Below are 16,491 nucleotides of genomic sequence, written 5' to 3' on the forward strand. Positions count from 1 at the left end.
CTCGTACAATAAATAAATAAATATCTGCTTTGACGCTAATGGAATGATACAGTCTAAGGATGAGGACAATCAGTGTTGAGTTATTTCCGACGTGTTGAAGTGAGGCAGTGGTTGATCTTGTTGCGATATTTCTGCTTTGAGAGGTGGAGTTCACTCCCTTGTATCTGACCCGGAAGTAATGCTAGCAAATCAATGTGTGGCTTACTTTCGGCTTTCTTTAACTGTCTATGGTGGCTTGCAGTAGAAAGTTCTTCTTGTCCTATATTAACGTACGTGTCGGGGTTCATTACTGTAGCTGCACCGGTATTTATGAAAGACTGTTACTATAACCTAAGTGTCTGTCTGCCTCTTTCACTGTTGCAGCTCTGTGCCTTTGTACAAAGTCAACAGTTGCTCTGTTGTTGTTGTTAGCTTAGCTAACGTCAGCCCCAAGGTCTCACTGCATGCCCTCTACATGCTGTGACTGTGAGTGTAATTTATTTGGTCCTCGTAGCGTTTTATGCGTGTTGCTGGAATTGATTTAATATTTTCTTTTTCTTTGTTTATTTTTTATTATTATTATTTTTTTTTTTTACAATATTTGGTGGGTGGCTACAGTATCTAGAAAGTCCATCGAGGCAGAAGTGCCGCAAACTTCTGCACTCTTGAAAAAAAATGAATGAATGAAGTTGTTAATTTTGACTGGGCTTACAAGACACCACACATTAACACAAGTCAGATACAGGATACTGCGTTTTTATCATTTTCAAACAACAGCGTTTTGAACAATTCAGATTATCGGATTTTCATACAGCAAAATGTATACATCTCTGTATTAAGTTACTTTAAAGGTAACTAAATACATTTACTCAAGTTAACCAAAGTATAGTTTAGACGTACGTGTACTTTACTGCTACTATGTTTAGGCTACTTTGCAGGTTACATACAAAACGTATGAGGATTTTATAAAATGTGCAGTTCAAACTAGGTCTACCGTGCCATGCTTTAGTTTGATATGTCTATAATTTTGGATTTGATTAGATATTTTCTAGGTCATTCTTCTAAGTGAAACTTACAAAACACAAATAATTCATAATTTTGTTTCTGCAGTGCTAACAGGAATCTGAGGCTGTGGAGTCATGGTGGGCTATGACCCTGGGGCTGTGTGTGCAGCCTTCTCACCAGAGGAGGCGGCCCTGGCTGGGTCAGCTGCTGGGATGGTCACCAGGGCCCTCATCAGCCCCTTTGACGTGCTCAAAATCAGATTTCAGGTAATGAAGAAAGTAGTCACTGTGTGCAGTGGTCAGGGCTCATCGCAGCATCCAGATGCTGACAGAATAAAGTTCAGTAAGCGTTCATGCTGATTTTGAAGATATTTGACTCAAAGCAAAAATACAGTGCGCCGTAATGTTTTTCAATATTTTCACATGTCAAGCGGTAAACTATACTATACTGTATTTGGAGCCACACAAAGTAATAATATAAGTTTTAAGCACATGTATCATCAGTTGTTGGCTCTTTACCCTCTTAGCATCACATTTTGGCAGCTGAACTATCATGATAAATTGTGTTATAGAACTTAAATATGTTGTCAATGCTGTGTGTTCATCCAAATTTGTTTTCCCCACAGCTGCAGATTGAGCGTCTGTCTTCACGTAGGCCCGAGGGGAAGTACCAGGGATTATTTCAGGCATCCCGGTGCATTTATTCAGAGGAGGGACTCTCTGCTTTCTGGAAGGGCCACGTCCCTGCACAGCTACTCTCCATCTGCTTCGGGGCTGTCCAGGTAGAGTAAACTTTTCAAAACTGTCTTTATACACGATTACATGTATTTACAAGATTTACTTAATTGTGTACGTGTGCTTTGCAGTTTGCCAGTTTTGAGTTAATGACGGAGGTGGTCCACAAGTCGACGCTGTATGACAGCCAGACAGCAGGAATTCACTTTGTGTGTGGTGGTCTGGCGGCATGCTCTGCTACAGTGGTCTGCCAGCCTCTGGACACACTGCGGACACGCTTTGCAGCTCAGGGAGAAACCAAGGTAGAAAGTTTTAGATTGTAGTCAAGAATTTCTTACGTCAACTCTTAGTCGTAATTAGTCGCTCAATGACTCATAATTGACAAGTGCTAATTTTTAGCAAAAACTGAATTTAAATAAATAATCATCCTTCCATCAATTTTCTGCAGCTTATCTAGGTCCTGTTAATTAAATGAATTATATCATCAGGAACTACAGTTATTCACTGCTGGGGACTACTGACACAAATAGGATAACGTTTGCTTACTTTGTGAAACCCTGCAGAAACACTTTATTATGCTTCATCTGTTTTCTCAGGTTTACAGGAACCTGCGTCATGCTGTGTCTACAATGTGCCGCTCAGAGGGAGTGCTAACATTTTACCGTGGCCTGTCTCCAACACTGATGGCAGTTTTTCCTTATGCTGGGCTGCAGTTCTTCTTCTACAATGTCTTTAAGAAACTGTTGGCTCCACCAGCTACAGCTGGAAACTCAGGAGGTCAGTGTAGATCGTGGCTTTTATTACACCACAGGTATGAATTCACAGCTTGAAGTTTTATTATCTTTTATGTCTCCCTTCAAGGGGACCTAAGAAGCCTGGTCTCTGGCAGTGGAGCTGGAATAATCAGCAAAACAATGACATACCCCTTTGACCTCTTCAAGAAGAGACTGCAGGTGGGGGGCTTTGAGGCAGCCAGAGTTCACTTTGGACAGGTAAAACTCTTCTGCAACATGTTTCGCATGTTTGGAGCACATATTTTGGGTCTAATGTGTAAGTATGTTTCTCATGTGCAGGTGCGGAGTTATAGAGGCCTGGTGGACTGCATGGTTCAAATAGCCAAAGATGAGGGCGTCCGAGGCTTCTTCAAAGGCCTCTCACCCAGCCTTGTGAAGGCTGCACTATCAACAGGCTTCACCTTTTTTTGGTATGAGTTTTTCCTCAATTCCATGCATAACCTAAAGGAAAGGCAGAGAACAAATGGCTTCACCAGAGACCTCGGGGAAAGATAGTGAAGGGAAAAAAGTAACAATGGCACAATCACGCACATCAGAAATAGACCCATGCCTCCTCCTTTGCTTGCACTTAACACATTTATCACCTGGGTCGAAGTTCTGTGTTTTTCTCTGTGTTTTTGTGTTTATGTATAAGGATAACATAACCTCATTGTATTTGTTAATGTGCTGTCATTACGGCTTGTGGTGTCCAAAATTGCATTTTTGTTTTTTATGTATTTTATATTTTAGAGGTTTCTAAGGGTATATATAGAAAATAAATGTCATAACATTGATCAAACTCAACTTTGCACATTTTAAGCTTTTATTCATAACTTTGCCATTGTTGACTCTCATTTTGTTAACATTTAGTTAATAAATTGGAAGAGGAGTATTCAGCAAAATTTGCTTTGATTGTGTGGTCGTATGGGTTTTGACAAACATTAACTTGTTTTATATTTATTTTATTATGTATCTGTGGTGGGCAAAACAGAATCCTGTTGACTATAGGGTGAATGCACTGTGAATTAAGGGGTTAGAGTTACAGTAGATTGTCCTGCTAAGTTAAACTCTTGAGTGGCTGTGGTTGTGACTCCATGTCTGTCCAACACCTTCAGGTCATTATTTTTTTTTAAATAAATTTTTTTCATAAAAAACTGAGTGGTCTGCTTGGTCCGTTGACAAGAGGATACATGAATGATTGTGACCCACTAACAGCAGCACAACATTCAGGTCAGAGAAATAGCGGCTTTAATGTTTTATTTGATATCATTAAGCAAGTTAAATACATCTGACTGTCTATTAGAGCCAAGTCGCTGTTTGAGTCCTTCAAACTAGTCTTATGCCTTTAGCACACATCTGAAAGTGTTTTGAGTGAATGTGTGAAACATATTTTGTATGTGTCCCACAAGCACTTTGCATATCTTAAATTGTAATACTTTTAGCTTCTAAAACCACTTTAGGGAATGTGTTTATTTCCTTTTGAGTGGTTATCTTTAATTCCATTATAATAAATTGTATTAACAAAGACTCACTTTTATGGATATAACAGCATTGAATTTTAATTTAATTCACTGAATACAAAACCCATCAACAGTATGACTTAAGAAATTAATAAAGCAGCAAAACAACATGCAAACTACAGGACCAGTATGTTAAAGCACAACATCAAGTCTCTTACCAGAGAAAACCGAGAACATTTAATATTTAAAAGCAGCCTCTGCAGTTAAAACCATGCAATTACACAAGTAGTTTACAGATGCTTTGGCTGACAGGACTCACTATAATAAAGACTTAAAGAAGATATGAGTCCTGTTCTTTAAAACACGAGCAATTTCATAGCAGCATCATCACTGGATATGATATTCTTTTTGAAATACTGACATTTTACCTGTTAAACAATATTCATACAGTATATACAAGAATAAACAATACCCTTACACCTGACTGTGAAAACCATAATACTCAACTGATACAGTGGCCAACAAGAATCTGTTGAAAAGTCCCAACCACATAAACAGATACGTCAAACCACAAGCTCCTGTGAACAAAGCCAGAGACTCTGAATCAGAAAAAACAATTACATTCTGTACATGTTAAGTATTAAGTTAAGTGTGACTGAATCTCAACATATCCTGTCAGCACAGAAAAGCAAGGTGATAATCTGTGGGATGAAACATTTTCAGGAATGTATGCTACACTCAATCGTACTAATTGGACTTGATGCTGTGTGATGCATGGTGCTGACTTTTCTGAGGAGGAAAGAAGAATGAGGAGCCTCCAGCTGCTTTTAGACGCACTATGTATACCTTTACACCTTGCAGGGCTTTTTGCTATGTAGATCAGGCTGCCTGTCTGTACCTGTAAAGGCAGTCTGAGAGCTGTTGGCTTTTGCTGTAACACCGGCGAGTCGGCTGAGGGGGCTGGGATCACCCTTCACTTCAGCTGGCTGAGGGGGCATTGTGGGATGTGCTGGGCATGCATCCTCCACTGATCCACAGGCCGAGGGTGTTCCCCAGTGACACAGCCCCGCTCTCATTCTGGCTGCGGACTGGAGTTCCAGGAGAAAAAGCTGGGCAGTTTAAAGAGTGAATCCCTGCGGCCCGGATCCGGCAGGGTCAAGGTCTCCGGAGCTGATTTCTTCCTGGGACGCTCCTTTGGCACTGACAGGAACTCTGGGGCTTCAGTGGAGAGGGGAGTGGATGGGGCGCTGTTAGGGCCGCTGCGGGTGCTTGATGGCAGGGGGGTCTCTGAGATGGAGATGGCAGGGGGGAAGGTGCCGATCTTCAGGTTGGTGGCCTCTTGTGTGGCCCGCTCGTACTCTCTGACTTCCTCCATGGTCATGTCTGTTGGGATGGAGGCAGTACACTTAAAAAAGTGATAGGTTCATAATTCAATTCTACAGAAGGCAGCGGATAATTGTCCAGTGTCTTATGATTAACAGAAATAATCAATTGTTCCGGAAATTAAATGCATGTTGGCCATGGTTATACTTAAACAGTTCAATTATTGTTGTTATATGTAAAGTAATGAGAAAAGCAGGAAAAATGAATATTGACAGTGATAGAAATATGTCCATATTATGATATGACAAAACATAGCTAAGTGCGGACATTCATCAATGTCTTTATGTCTATTCTTAGACAGGTCACAGTGGTTCCCAACCAGAGGTACATGTATTTATAATTACTACCTCCGCCAAGGAGGTCTGGTTTTCAGTTTGGTTTGATTGGTTTGATTATTCTGACATCTCTGTAAAAACCTACATAATCTTTGGGATTCTTCAAACAAAGAGCTGCATAGCATCAGACAGTTGTGGGTATAAAGATCAAATAAGGCTTCTATTTAGTGGTTCAAAACCAACACCCTCACATGGCTGAACACAGTTTTGTGTGACGGCAATGATCAAAAAGTTTATGATAGGTTGCCCGTAGCACAGTGGTTAAAAAAACCCGAATTAAATAATAATGGCTCAGAGAAGGCGTGACATGAATTATCAAATAGTGGAGATGAAAAGAGGGCACGCAGTTGAAAACAGTGAACTTTTCCATAAAAATTGAAAACTCACGGAAATTAGACAGCCTCATTTCAAAGATGCTTCACTGTCATGAAGTACAAAAAAGTCCAACAATACAAAAACAACATGCACATATTCAGCTATGAATAGTGTGACAGCAACAGGAACCACTTAAAAAATTTAATTATACAAATTTAGGTAACAAGTGAAGATGAAATTTGCTTAGAAGGACAACACCCTGGAATTAAACAAACGTGTATGCATTGAACCACCATTTCATTATCTTTGTTGGATTTGACCTTGTCATTTTAGGATTAAATGCTAAACAACAGCGCGCAAGCTTGTAGAGTTATCTAACCATGCTGAGAGATTGTCATCTTTATAAATGTTTAAAGCCAAAAACAAGTAAACAGTGTGCACTGTGTGCAGTACAGTACTCAGTTTCTGATAATCACAAGGCAAAACACCACATATGCTGTATTATTGTACTGTATAAACATATGAATGGTAGTGCTTTTCAAATATGCTTAAATGTGCTAAAAATGTCTGTGCTGGACCCTTAAAAGACATATTCTTTTTACAATACTTTCTATGAGGTATGCTTTGAATTTGAGTCACACAGATTGGGCTAAAACAGTCAACTTTATTCCATTTGCGAGTGTACTGATTTCTGCCACATTATCAAACTGCAATCTGGAGATGAGTCAGTGTCTATACACAAAACTAATCCATGTTTCATAAGCCATGCCATCTCTAATAAACTCACCAATCCACTCATCCACCCAGGCAAAAGCCTGCCTGTGTCCTAAAAGCAGGACCTCTCGAATCACCTGAGAAGAATTTGAAAAAAAAAGAGAGGAAGAGGAAGCAAAAGAGGAGCACAATCACAAAGGAAGAAAGGTAAAGAGGGACAGAGAGAGTTCAAGGAGAGAGAATATGAATCAGAATGAGTTAACTCTGAAGGCTGTAAAAAGTTGTTTCTGTTCACCCCTGAAGGAATGTGATTAATATGAGTCACTACCGGTGCAAGAAATTACCCTGCCGGTGTGTGTGTGTGTGTGTGTGTGTGTGTGTGTGTGTGTGTGTGTGTGTGTGTGTGTGTCTGTGTGTGCCTTGGGCAAGGAGAGCACAGGGACAGTTCACCCCAGGAACAGATGCTGTAGAGGGCTAGGCAAAATGGATTTGGGAATTAGGAGATATTAAGTTTAAATTGTGCAGCCATTGTAAAGGGAGGTGGTGCAAGACTATCTGTGGGATATAAACAGCTCACATATTGTAGAAGGCGAAAATGGAACATCTGATTTGGTTCATGGCCAACTGGTTGTGTGTCGCATGTTTTCAGAGCACATTAAACGCCTTTAGCACTGACACCGACCTAGGGTCAAAAAGTTTGACTGAGTAAGGAGAGGGTATATCTGAGAGGGAAGAACTTTTTTTTTTTATCCTAACCTTGTGTACAAACTGCTCCACACGTGTTTGCAGGCCCCAGACTTCAAACTTGACTGTGACCAGTTTGTAGGAGCACATAATGGGCTCTTGGTTGTTGATCCATCCTTCCTGCAGGAGGCCTCGGGTAGTCTTCTTTGACTTAAAATACCTCAGGTCCTGCAAGGCCACGAGACACCAGTTTAGAAAAATAAGAAATTCTTCTTCAGAAAAAAAAGCTTATGTCAGTATTTATCTGCAAAAAAAGGAAGTCCAAAAAAATTCCATCATTTATCTATTATCTCACACACACACACACACACACACACACACACACACACACACACACACACACACACACACACACACACTTCCTCCCCCTGCCTATAAGACAGGATCACCTGCATCCATTACAAGCTTCATGCAGAGCACAAGCCAGGCTGCACGGTGGGAGTCCCTAATCACAAACTTTACGTGCATTAATCACTGCTCCCTATAGACTCATTTTGCTGTAGTGCTCATTTGTCTCATGTGTCTGACTGTGATAGAGTGTGTGCGCAAGGGTGATATACAACTCTATCCATCCGTGCTGGGAAAACACTTAGAGGCAGTGGAGGTTAAAGAGGCCTGTTGCTTTTCTCTGCGCATAAATCCTGTCATAAAGTTTCTTGGCAGACAAAAAAGGAAAATGTGAAACATGCTAATGAGAGCTTATCCCTTTAAAAATGTTTTTACCTTACAGTAGGATATCTTGGTGCTATTTTTTAGCTCCAAGAGGATAAAAGCAGAAGACGATTAAGCCTGGTGGGAGGTGTGTGTGTGTGTGTGTGTGTGTGTGTTTATGTGTGTGTGTGTAAGTGGAGGTGTTAATTATAAAACACCACTGCAGTGACATCATGACCCCTCTTGATTATTAATAGCTCAGCTTTTTATGACCATCACACCCTGATAGACGGGCACACACACACACACACACACACACACACACACACACACACACACACACACACACACACACACACACACACACACACACACACGCATACAAATGCCAAATCCATCACCTCCCCCTCACATAAACATGCATTTCCAGCACTCTGAGGAGGCAGATGACCAGCTGGTGGTCAAAAATGAGCCGGCACTGCTAGAGCAAGATAACACTCTGTTCTGTTTATCTGCTCACATACCATCAGGTCTCTTCCTTCCTCATTTGTTAACTTCTCTGCTCCCCCGTTGTTATTCTGTTCATCTTCATATTCTTTCCTCTATTCTGTCCATTACCTTCCTTCTATCTCTGCCATATACATGTATTCATTCGCTCCTCTACACTTTATACAAACAGAAACATGTGTATCTTTAGTCAGTGACTTGACTCCCCTCACCTCTGACTCCTTGTAGTGGCGTTCGGGGATCTCATCATAGACGATGTCCACCAAACACACCTGTGTTTCCTCGTCTCTGGGCTCACTGCTAAAGATCTGAGGAACAGGCAACAGTTCAAAATGAGAGGAAGACAGCTAAATCAATAATGTACTTGGGGATGGTGCACTTTGATTTCCCCTGTCACTTAGTACTGCAGTGATGGGGTAGCTTCACACTTAAGTACAGAAAGGAAGTAAAATAAATCATGAAATATTTCACAGGAAAGCAGAGGTTCAAAGAGGTTAGGGGGTTTGAAAATAATTTCCTGCTGGTCTTAAAAGTAGAGAGCACAGATAATGTCCTTCCTACTGGCTTTACCCTCAGACAATACACTAAACACACTGTGAGGATGAACGTGACTCACTCTGTGTGGTCAGTGATTTCTTCCTGTGTCTGACTCACACAGGAACCGCAAAGCAATGTCGGCCAGTTATCCACTCCTTAATAGAACAATTTCACCGCTCCTGCATCACAGAAGGTTGATCATACTTTCTACGCATACGTCAAACTTTTATACTGGTGTAGCGGAAGGGAGAAAGGGCAGTGAGACGGATGAAAAGGTTATTAAAAGTGACGAGGGAGAAGAATGGAGGAAGAAAAAAGAAAGACAAATGTACAAATGGTGAAGGCGGTGAGAGAATGTGTAAACTTGAGAGCAGATGGAGCAAAACTGAACTTCTAAAAACACCCCCACTTGTTACGATCAGTTTCCAATGTGATATTATGACCGTCTGTGAAACCATTATACTGGGTTTGCAACTCCCACGAGCCACCACTAAGTGGAGCTGCAGCCTTTTGTTTTCAGCTACAGTCTGGATCAATGCAGTATTGCGTAACTTTCACACTTGCCCCTACTGCCACCCAAGTGGTACTGAAGGAGAGGTGGAGAGCTAAGTGTTTTTAACAGTGATGAAACATTTTTTAAGCTATTTTTATTTGATTTATGAAAACGTGTTTGTGATGTATCTACATACTTTGGCAATAATGTTTCAAAACCTTTAAGCCAATAACGTTCATTATATTGAACTGAACTGATTAACTGATTCTATGATGTCTGTGACTTTTAGTTGTTGATTGTGATGTAGCTACAGAACCAGGGCAGGTGGTGGATTGTTTCTGATTTCGTCATGGTTTTGCTACAGATGAAACTGCCTGAGCTGCAGCTAATTGCCATAAGTTGATCATTTTAGTCACATGAATGTTGTAATGGAAAGACATTGTAAGATGTAACCTGCGTGTGAGTGAAAACAGTGTCACAAAAAAGAAAAGAGGCAATACAATAGACAGACAGTTGTGCAACAGGGGACTGGCAAAAATGCAAGGAAGGAGAGATTATGCGAAACACTTAAAAAAAAATCTGTTGAAAAACCATGCTGACATTCATTTTTTCTTACTCAGATCTACCCACACAATATGTTCCCTACCACACGACACTCTGAGCTCGACTCACATTATCATTGTCCCCTTTGTTGTCCTCGTATTTGCTCTCTATGTGGATGGAAAACTTGGGCAGGAAGGAGCACTGGAGAGGATACAAAACACAAGAGAGTAAGAAATTGATATGAGCAGTGATCACGTTGTCAGATGATAATTACATAGCCTTGGTTTGGAACAGATCACATCACACACACAGGTAGAACATTTCTGTCAACTGATCCACAGGATGAGATGTGAGACTAATTATGTGTCTCTATGTCAGTGTTTTTTCGCTAAAACCAGATGATGATAATGATTATTCTCTCACTGAGTGTAGATTTACTGCACCTTCCCCCCCCTCACACACACACACACACACACCTTTGGCCAAATGGACTGCTGCTGCTGCAGCTCTTAAACAACACAGCAGGTTGATTGGATTGAAGCTTAAGACCAATTATTTTTTATGCAACCAAAGAACGGTGGAATACTGGTTACATAAGCTGAAGAACAGCAGGTGGTGTGTGTTTGTGTGTGAAAAAGTAATTATTGTGCACAGTGCAGTAATTCACTGCTGCCTAGTCTTACTAGCCTTGTGACTCTTAGAAGGAGACAACAAGAAAAATATGTGTGCATGTGTGTTTGTGTGAGAGAGGCTGAAGGCAGAGGATGAACACATAATCTTGATTCTGGAGAAGACAATGTCATTCACAAAAGACTGAAATAGCTTTTATTTGATCATTGATGCTTTGTTATAAATTTCCTCATCATATTATGTATAAACCTCACAATACAGTATGCAGAATTTTCATGGACTGATGCACAACACACACTGCATGCACTATGGCTCATGCAGTGGTTACTTGCCCAAGATATGCTTTTGAGCACTTACTTTTTAAATTCCTTTAATCTGTTTTGCTTTTCTTACAAAAGTTGTATGATGACATGACTACATATCAAGACGTCTAAAGCCATGTGAGCGGCTCTGTGAGGCTGTACTCAGACACAGCGGTGCCATGAGTTAAATGTCGGAATGCTAACATGCTCACAATGACTTGTTGATGTTAAATAGGTATTGTGTTTACCATGTTTGCCATCTTAGTGTTGCACGATAGCTAAACACAATCTAACATTAGCTAATTAGCATGGAACGCAAAGTACAGCTGAGGCTGATGGGGATTTATATTCATGTATTTTCTCATGAATCAAAGTATTAGACATATACACATTTTGAACCCGATGGTGGTGCTAGTTGAAAAGTCAGATTATCACCAAAGTGTTTTCAATTAACCCTGAGGTGGACATTAATATCTGTACAAAAGGTCATTGTAATCCATCAAACAGTCATGAAGATATTTCGCTAAAAGCCAAAATGTCAACCCGCTGGTGGCAGGTAGACAGTGAAAAGTGCGACATGACTTTATGACATGACTACTCATTTTGAATAACAAAGTCATTGTCATTGCCACAATAATTGTCCTTTGCATCATCACCACCCACCTTGGGCTAATCATAACAAAACATTCCTAAGCATATCAGTCCCATGAGGCAGCATGACTACACAAGCACCATTAATACAGACTATAAATACTCGCTTAACGTACAAGTGGACCTCTGTTTTGTTAGAGACTCTTATCGAAATCATGATTGCCTGATTTGAGAATACTGCGAGTGACTCACTTGTATTACAAAGGGTTTGCTTGAGGGTTCTGCTTGATAAAAGAAAGTTTTTCCTTGCAACTGTCACACCAAATGCTTGCTCTTGGGAGGAATTGTTGGTTCTCTGTAAATTATAGAGTGTAGTCTAGACCTACTCTGTAAAGTGTCCTGAGATAACTTCTGTTGTAATTTGACACTAAATAAAATAGAATACATAAATAAATAAAATTTAATTGAGTTGAATTTAATTGAATTAAGTAAAAACAAGTTTTTACTCATTCACTTTCACATCAGCATGATCTTTCTCAAATATCCAGATGTTCCATGTATCTGTCCAGTCTCAGGAGAAAAGATCAGCCTGCTGCTGATTTTATGCACGCTTCATTGATGTTTCCTTGCTGCTTTGGACATAAGGTGGGCAGGCTAATGTTCCTCTAATGTCCCAAAGAAAAGCATTAATGTTTTTTTCTCAGCAACAATTAACCTGTTGAGAGCTTTGGGGGATTTCTTTATGTTTTTTAAGGAAAATTAGATTGATCAGTTAATACTGACAGGCGGATCGGTGCTGCAGGTATGCACGTGTTCGGTGAAGAGCGATCTGGGCCTTAAGGTGAAGCTCTTATAAGTCGATTTTAGTAATTACAATTAGCAATTACATTTTAGCAACCGTTTCCGTGGCAGGATGTCTTTGTTTACCCTTACGGGTATAGTTCAGATGTTCAGAAGAAGCTTTGAGTAGAACTGGTGCTCCTTTGTATAAAAACATAAATTGATGGGACTGCTGAAGAGAATTAATAATGGACTCCTCCCAGCAGAGGTATTCCAGGCATATCCAATTGGGAGGTGACCCCAGGGCAGACCCACAAAACAACCACACTGGAGGGATTACATCTAACACTTGGCCTAAGAAGACTTTGAGATTCCCAAAGAAGAAATGGAGGAGAATGAGATGCATTAGTATGTACAGTATTAAATTGCATGCAAACACAGCAACATTAACATGTCAACAAGCTAGTAACTGTCAAAAGGCTGAACTGTGGAAAGGAAAATAATAAAAGAAGGAAACCTTCTACAGCGTGATATGGGGCTAGTGTATTGCAAGACATTGTATCACAATACACTGGTGTGTTGCTGCATACAGATGTGCACAGTGTGACAGATGAGATGGTGCAGCAAGACATCTGTATGTTACGATTCAAGAAACCATGAATTCCTGCTGGTGACTGGATTTTCACACACATTCGCCATCCTCTTCCAGAACCATTCAGGAAGTGTAGGCACATTTAACCTCTACCACAAAGATATACATGTCAGCTTTTGGATCTAGGTGTTTTTTTTTTTTTGTATGTGTGATTTTGTGTGTGCGTGGGTGCAATGCAGACACATTGAAAGTACTCACCGTGTACTCTGACCGTATTCCCAGCAGAGGCCATCAGTGTAATGGACAGAAATGGGAGGTGTGTGATGGGGGCAGACAGGTAGAAGAGACAAAAAGGAATGAAACCGTATGAGAGAGATAATAAGAAACAATTTAGTTCAAAATGGGAAAAAAACAGCAAAAACAATTCAGTTCCAGTGATAGCATACGAGAGGAGACAATTTAGTTATGACAGTCGAAATAAAATAATTATTAGTCACATGGACAAACTGTACGTACAGGAGAGTTGCAGTGCTCCCAGTCATTGGAATTTCCCCATAACCTTGAGGCAATGTGATAGCTGCAGACTGATGGTAGTGTATTACCTATCAATATGGTTGTGGCATTTAAAGCAGTTCTGCTTCAGCTAAAAGTTTATTACGTAAAATTTCAAAGGTGGTTGACAGACTGTAATGATGACACTTCAAATAAAACACTTTACAGAAACCCCTACAGTATACACAACATATTTAGGATGACTTCAAAACAGCTGTCTGACACATAATAAACAAATACTGACTGCATCTTTGTGTCAAGTTTGTTGTATAACCTTCAAACCTGATCAATAGATATTGCATCCTGGCCTTGCCAGATGATAAAAAACACCACTTCTGTGGCAGGTGTATACAGTGTGCCACAATAACATAATGCCTTTGAAAAGCTACTAATAGCAGGTGCATCACACTATCCTTGACAGACAAACAAAACACGACTAGTAAACTAAAAGGTGAATAGTTATTTTTATGTGCATGGTTCATGTCATACTCAATCTGCTGCTGTACTCTGAATTAAAGTGTCCCTTTTAAATGTAATAGCAGCAAAGAAGTGACGCAACTTATTGAGAATAGTCAAAACACGTTCCATTCTCAGGCACAAGCTACAAATCAAAAAGCATATTGTGAGGGTGTTTTAAACTGTCTGTCCTCTCCCCATCACTTCCACCAACCCCCCCCCCCTGACCTCTGCTCATTGTGGATTGTGTTGGACAGAATATTGCTTCCATATCCCTTTGCCCTTCCAGTGATCCCATATAATGGCTGCCGGAAGGTGAACTGAGCCACGTTTGTAGAGGGTTGCAGAAAAATGGGAGTATGTGTGTGTATATTTTATTCTAGTAAGATCAGCAGAAAGCCATGCTATTACAGAGGAATATATCTTTATTATAATAGAGTAGTTTTTTTAACCAATGCTAATTTCTGTTATAATGTTCTGCAGGTAATAATGGTGGGACAAATGTGAATGTAAACACATGCTATTTTAAATGTACATTGTAGATAATAGCACAAGGGTGTGTCATTGAAGCATTACCTGTGACAGTGTACGGGTAATAGTTCCAAGCCTTTTCTGTGACATAGAAAATTTTAGGGACCACTGCTCTGGCCCAACTGGGCAGCTTGCTGAAACACAGAGAAAGAAGAGTGGATGGATTTGTAAACTGAAAAATGAAAAAGGCAGAAAAAGGCAGAGGACTGATGAGAAAAATAGCTTGTGTCAAAGTAGTAGTCTCTTAAAGTTGCTCAGCTCTTTTCCTTTGCCCTATCACCTAGAAAAAGCAATGACAAGCATCCAGCTGTGTGGAGTCATTAGAGGAGGCCATACAAGGCAGCCGTGATGGCCCCTGGGGACGTTGATTACACACTCCACCCTGCAGTGGAGTTTTACCAGAGCTTGCACCGTGACAGATATTGGGATGGACACGGAGGGCGAAAGTACAGAAAACTAGCTATTACTCAGCACAAATTGATTCTAAATGTGGATAGTTGAAGCCAAGAAGCCAAGCAATTTATTGGACATCCAATCAAAATGCAAACAGAGGAAGGGGAATGACATGGGCCAAATCTTGCTTAGCTGGAAGGAGATTGCCAAGCCAAAGATTTGAGAAATGCATGAACCACAGGTGAAAAAGAGCAGATTTCTTCTTTAAACTTTGATACTTTTAACAATAGAACAGTAAGTCCTGATTAGCAAGAGAGAAAAAGTGAGTGCGGACTGTCTCATTATTGAGTCCCCATCACAAACTTCTGCAGCCCAAATCACAGTCGGTCCAGATTTCTGCTGACTGAATATAAGACAATCTAGCATGGCAAAAGCACCATAATTGGAAACAAAGCCAACATTTAGCTGTACCAAATTTCACTTTAAGGATAATTCTCTTTTAAACCAGCCATTGATTATTTTAACTCCCACATTATCACCCTCTTCCCTTCTTATTCAGTTTCTAGCAGCTGCAATTGAATGTGGAGATTATACTGAGAGTATGTGAAGGCCACTGGGACATGGAGATGGAAGGTTTCCTCGGGTCTTGCTTCAATGGACTGTCAAACAGGCAGGGGAGTGTGCAGACACAGAAGACATGTTTTCACACTGCCTTAACTTAAAGCCACACACACACACACACATACATACATACATATATATATATATATATATATATATATATCATCACACACACACACACACACACACACACACACACACACACACACACACACACACACACACACACACACACACACACAGCACTAAACCTTTCTGTCCTTTGAGTTTGTCAATGACACATTTCTCAAAGGCCCACTTACTTGTCACTTCACTTCTACAACACCTTCCCCTGTCTGGATCTCTCTTTGGTATTCATGTGGCTCTCCTTTCATCATTGTCTCATTGTCTTATTTTTGGGAATGAGTGACCCAGTATTTGATTCTGATCTATCGAACTGCATCTTATATCAGTCATATCTTCCGTTTTTCAGTTGAGCATTAACAAACTATAGATGAGGGGAGCGAATGGGGCAATAGTTCAAAAGGGTCTATCATCATAAGGACAGGTTACATTATTGCTCTATAGCCGCACAACACAATAATTAGTTAGCACCAAATAGATCAAATAGAAGATCTATTTTGTGTCATAGTTTCTTCTTCCGATTAACGCTACTTAAAAGTGCATTATTAATATCTTGTTTTCTTTCTTGTGCTGTTTTTCATGTAAGCATAGCCCCGTCAGTGCTGTTTGTTGTCAGTTTTCTGTCTGACAGTGTGATGGTGGTAACACACCACTAACTATAATCTCAGTAATAAACATTTCCAACTCTGTCACCAAAAACTGCATTATGAGCTTTGTAAAGATAAATGTTATGGCAGTGCTGTTCTA

The 16,491-nt window shown here is 40.2% G+C and overlaps 2 protein-coding genes across 4 annotated transcripts in view; one reads left to right on the forward strand and one right to left on the reverse strand.

Moving 5' to 3' along the window:
- The first annotated feature begins 156 nt into the window (after positions 1-156).
- slc25a19 (solute carrier family 25 member 19) lies at positions 157-3,600 on the forward strand. Of its 3 annotated transcripts, XM_028599908.1 has the most exons (8): positions 159-269; positions 364-465; positions 1,090-1,250; positions 1,610-1,765; positions 1,850-2,020; positions 2,315-2,495; positions 2,580-2,710; positions 2,792-3,600. In XM_028599908.1, exons 3-8 carry the CDS (start codon positions 1,119-1,121, stop codon positions 3,005-3,007), a joined length of 987 nt encoding a protein of 328 aa, XP_028455709.1. In that variant the 5' UTR covers positions 159-269; positions 364-465; positions 1,090-1,118; the 3' UTR covers positions 3,008-3,600. The 3 variants fall into 3 exon arrangements, with proteins under 3 accessions (XP_028455712.1, XP_028455709.1, XP_028455711.1); XM_028599911.1 differs by lacking the exon at positions 364-465 and having other exon boundaries at positions 157-303; XM_028599910.1 differs by lacking the exon at positions 364-465.
- A 376-nt stretch (positions 3,601-3,976) lies between these two features.
- The window catches only part of pitpnc1a (phosphatidylinositol transfer protein cytoplasmic 1a), a 49,998-nt gene continuing 37,483 nt past the window's right edge, over positions 3,977-16,491 (reverse strand). The window contains exons 5-11 of the mRNA XM_028600145.1: positions 14,653-14,741; positions 13,327-13,334; positions 10,303-10,374; positions 8,813-8,908; positions 7,455-7,610; positions 6,772-6,835; positions 3,977-5,334 (exon numbers count right to left, since the gene is read on the reverse strand). Coding sequence (XP_028455946.1) covers positions 5,024-5,334; positions 6,772-6,835; positions 7,455-7,610; positions 8,813-8,908; positions 10,303-10,374; positions 13,327-13,334; positions 14,653-14,741 — 796 coding nt within the window. The 3' untranslated portion in view covers positions 3,977-5,023. The remainder of the gene's footprint in view (positions 5,335-6,771; positions 6,836-7,454; positions 7,611-8,812; positions 8,909-10,302; positions 10,375-13,326; positions 13,335-14,652; positions 14,742-16,491) is intronic.

Source organism: Perca flavescens, chromosome 15 (assembly GCF_004354835.1).
Source record: "Perca flavescens isolate YP-PL-M2 chromosome 15, PFLA_1.0, whole genome shotgun sequence".
Lineage (NCBI taxonomy): Eukaryota > Metazoa > Chordata > Actinopteri > Perciformes > Percidae > Perca > Perca flavescens.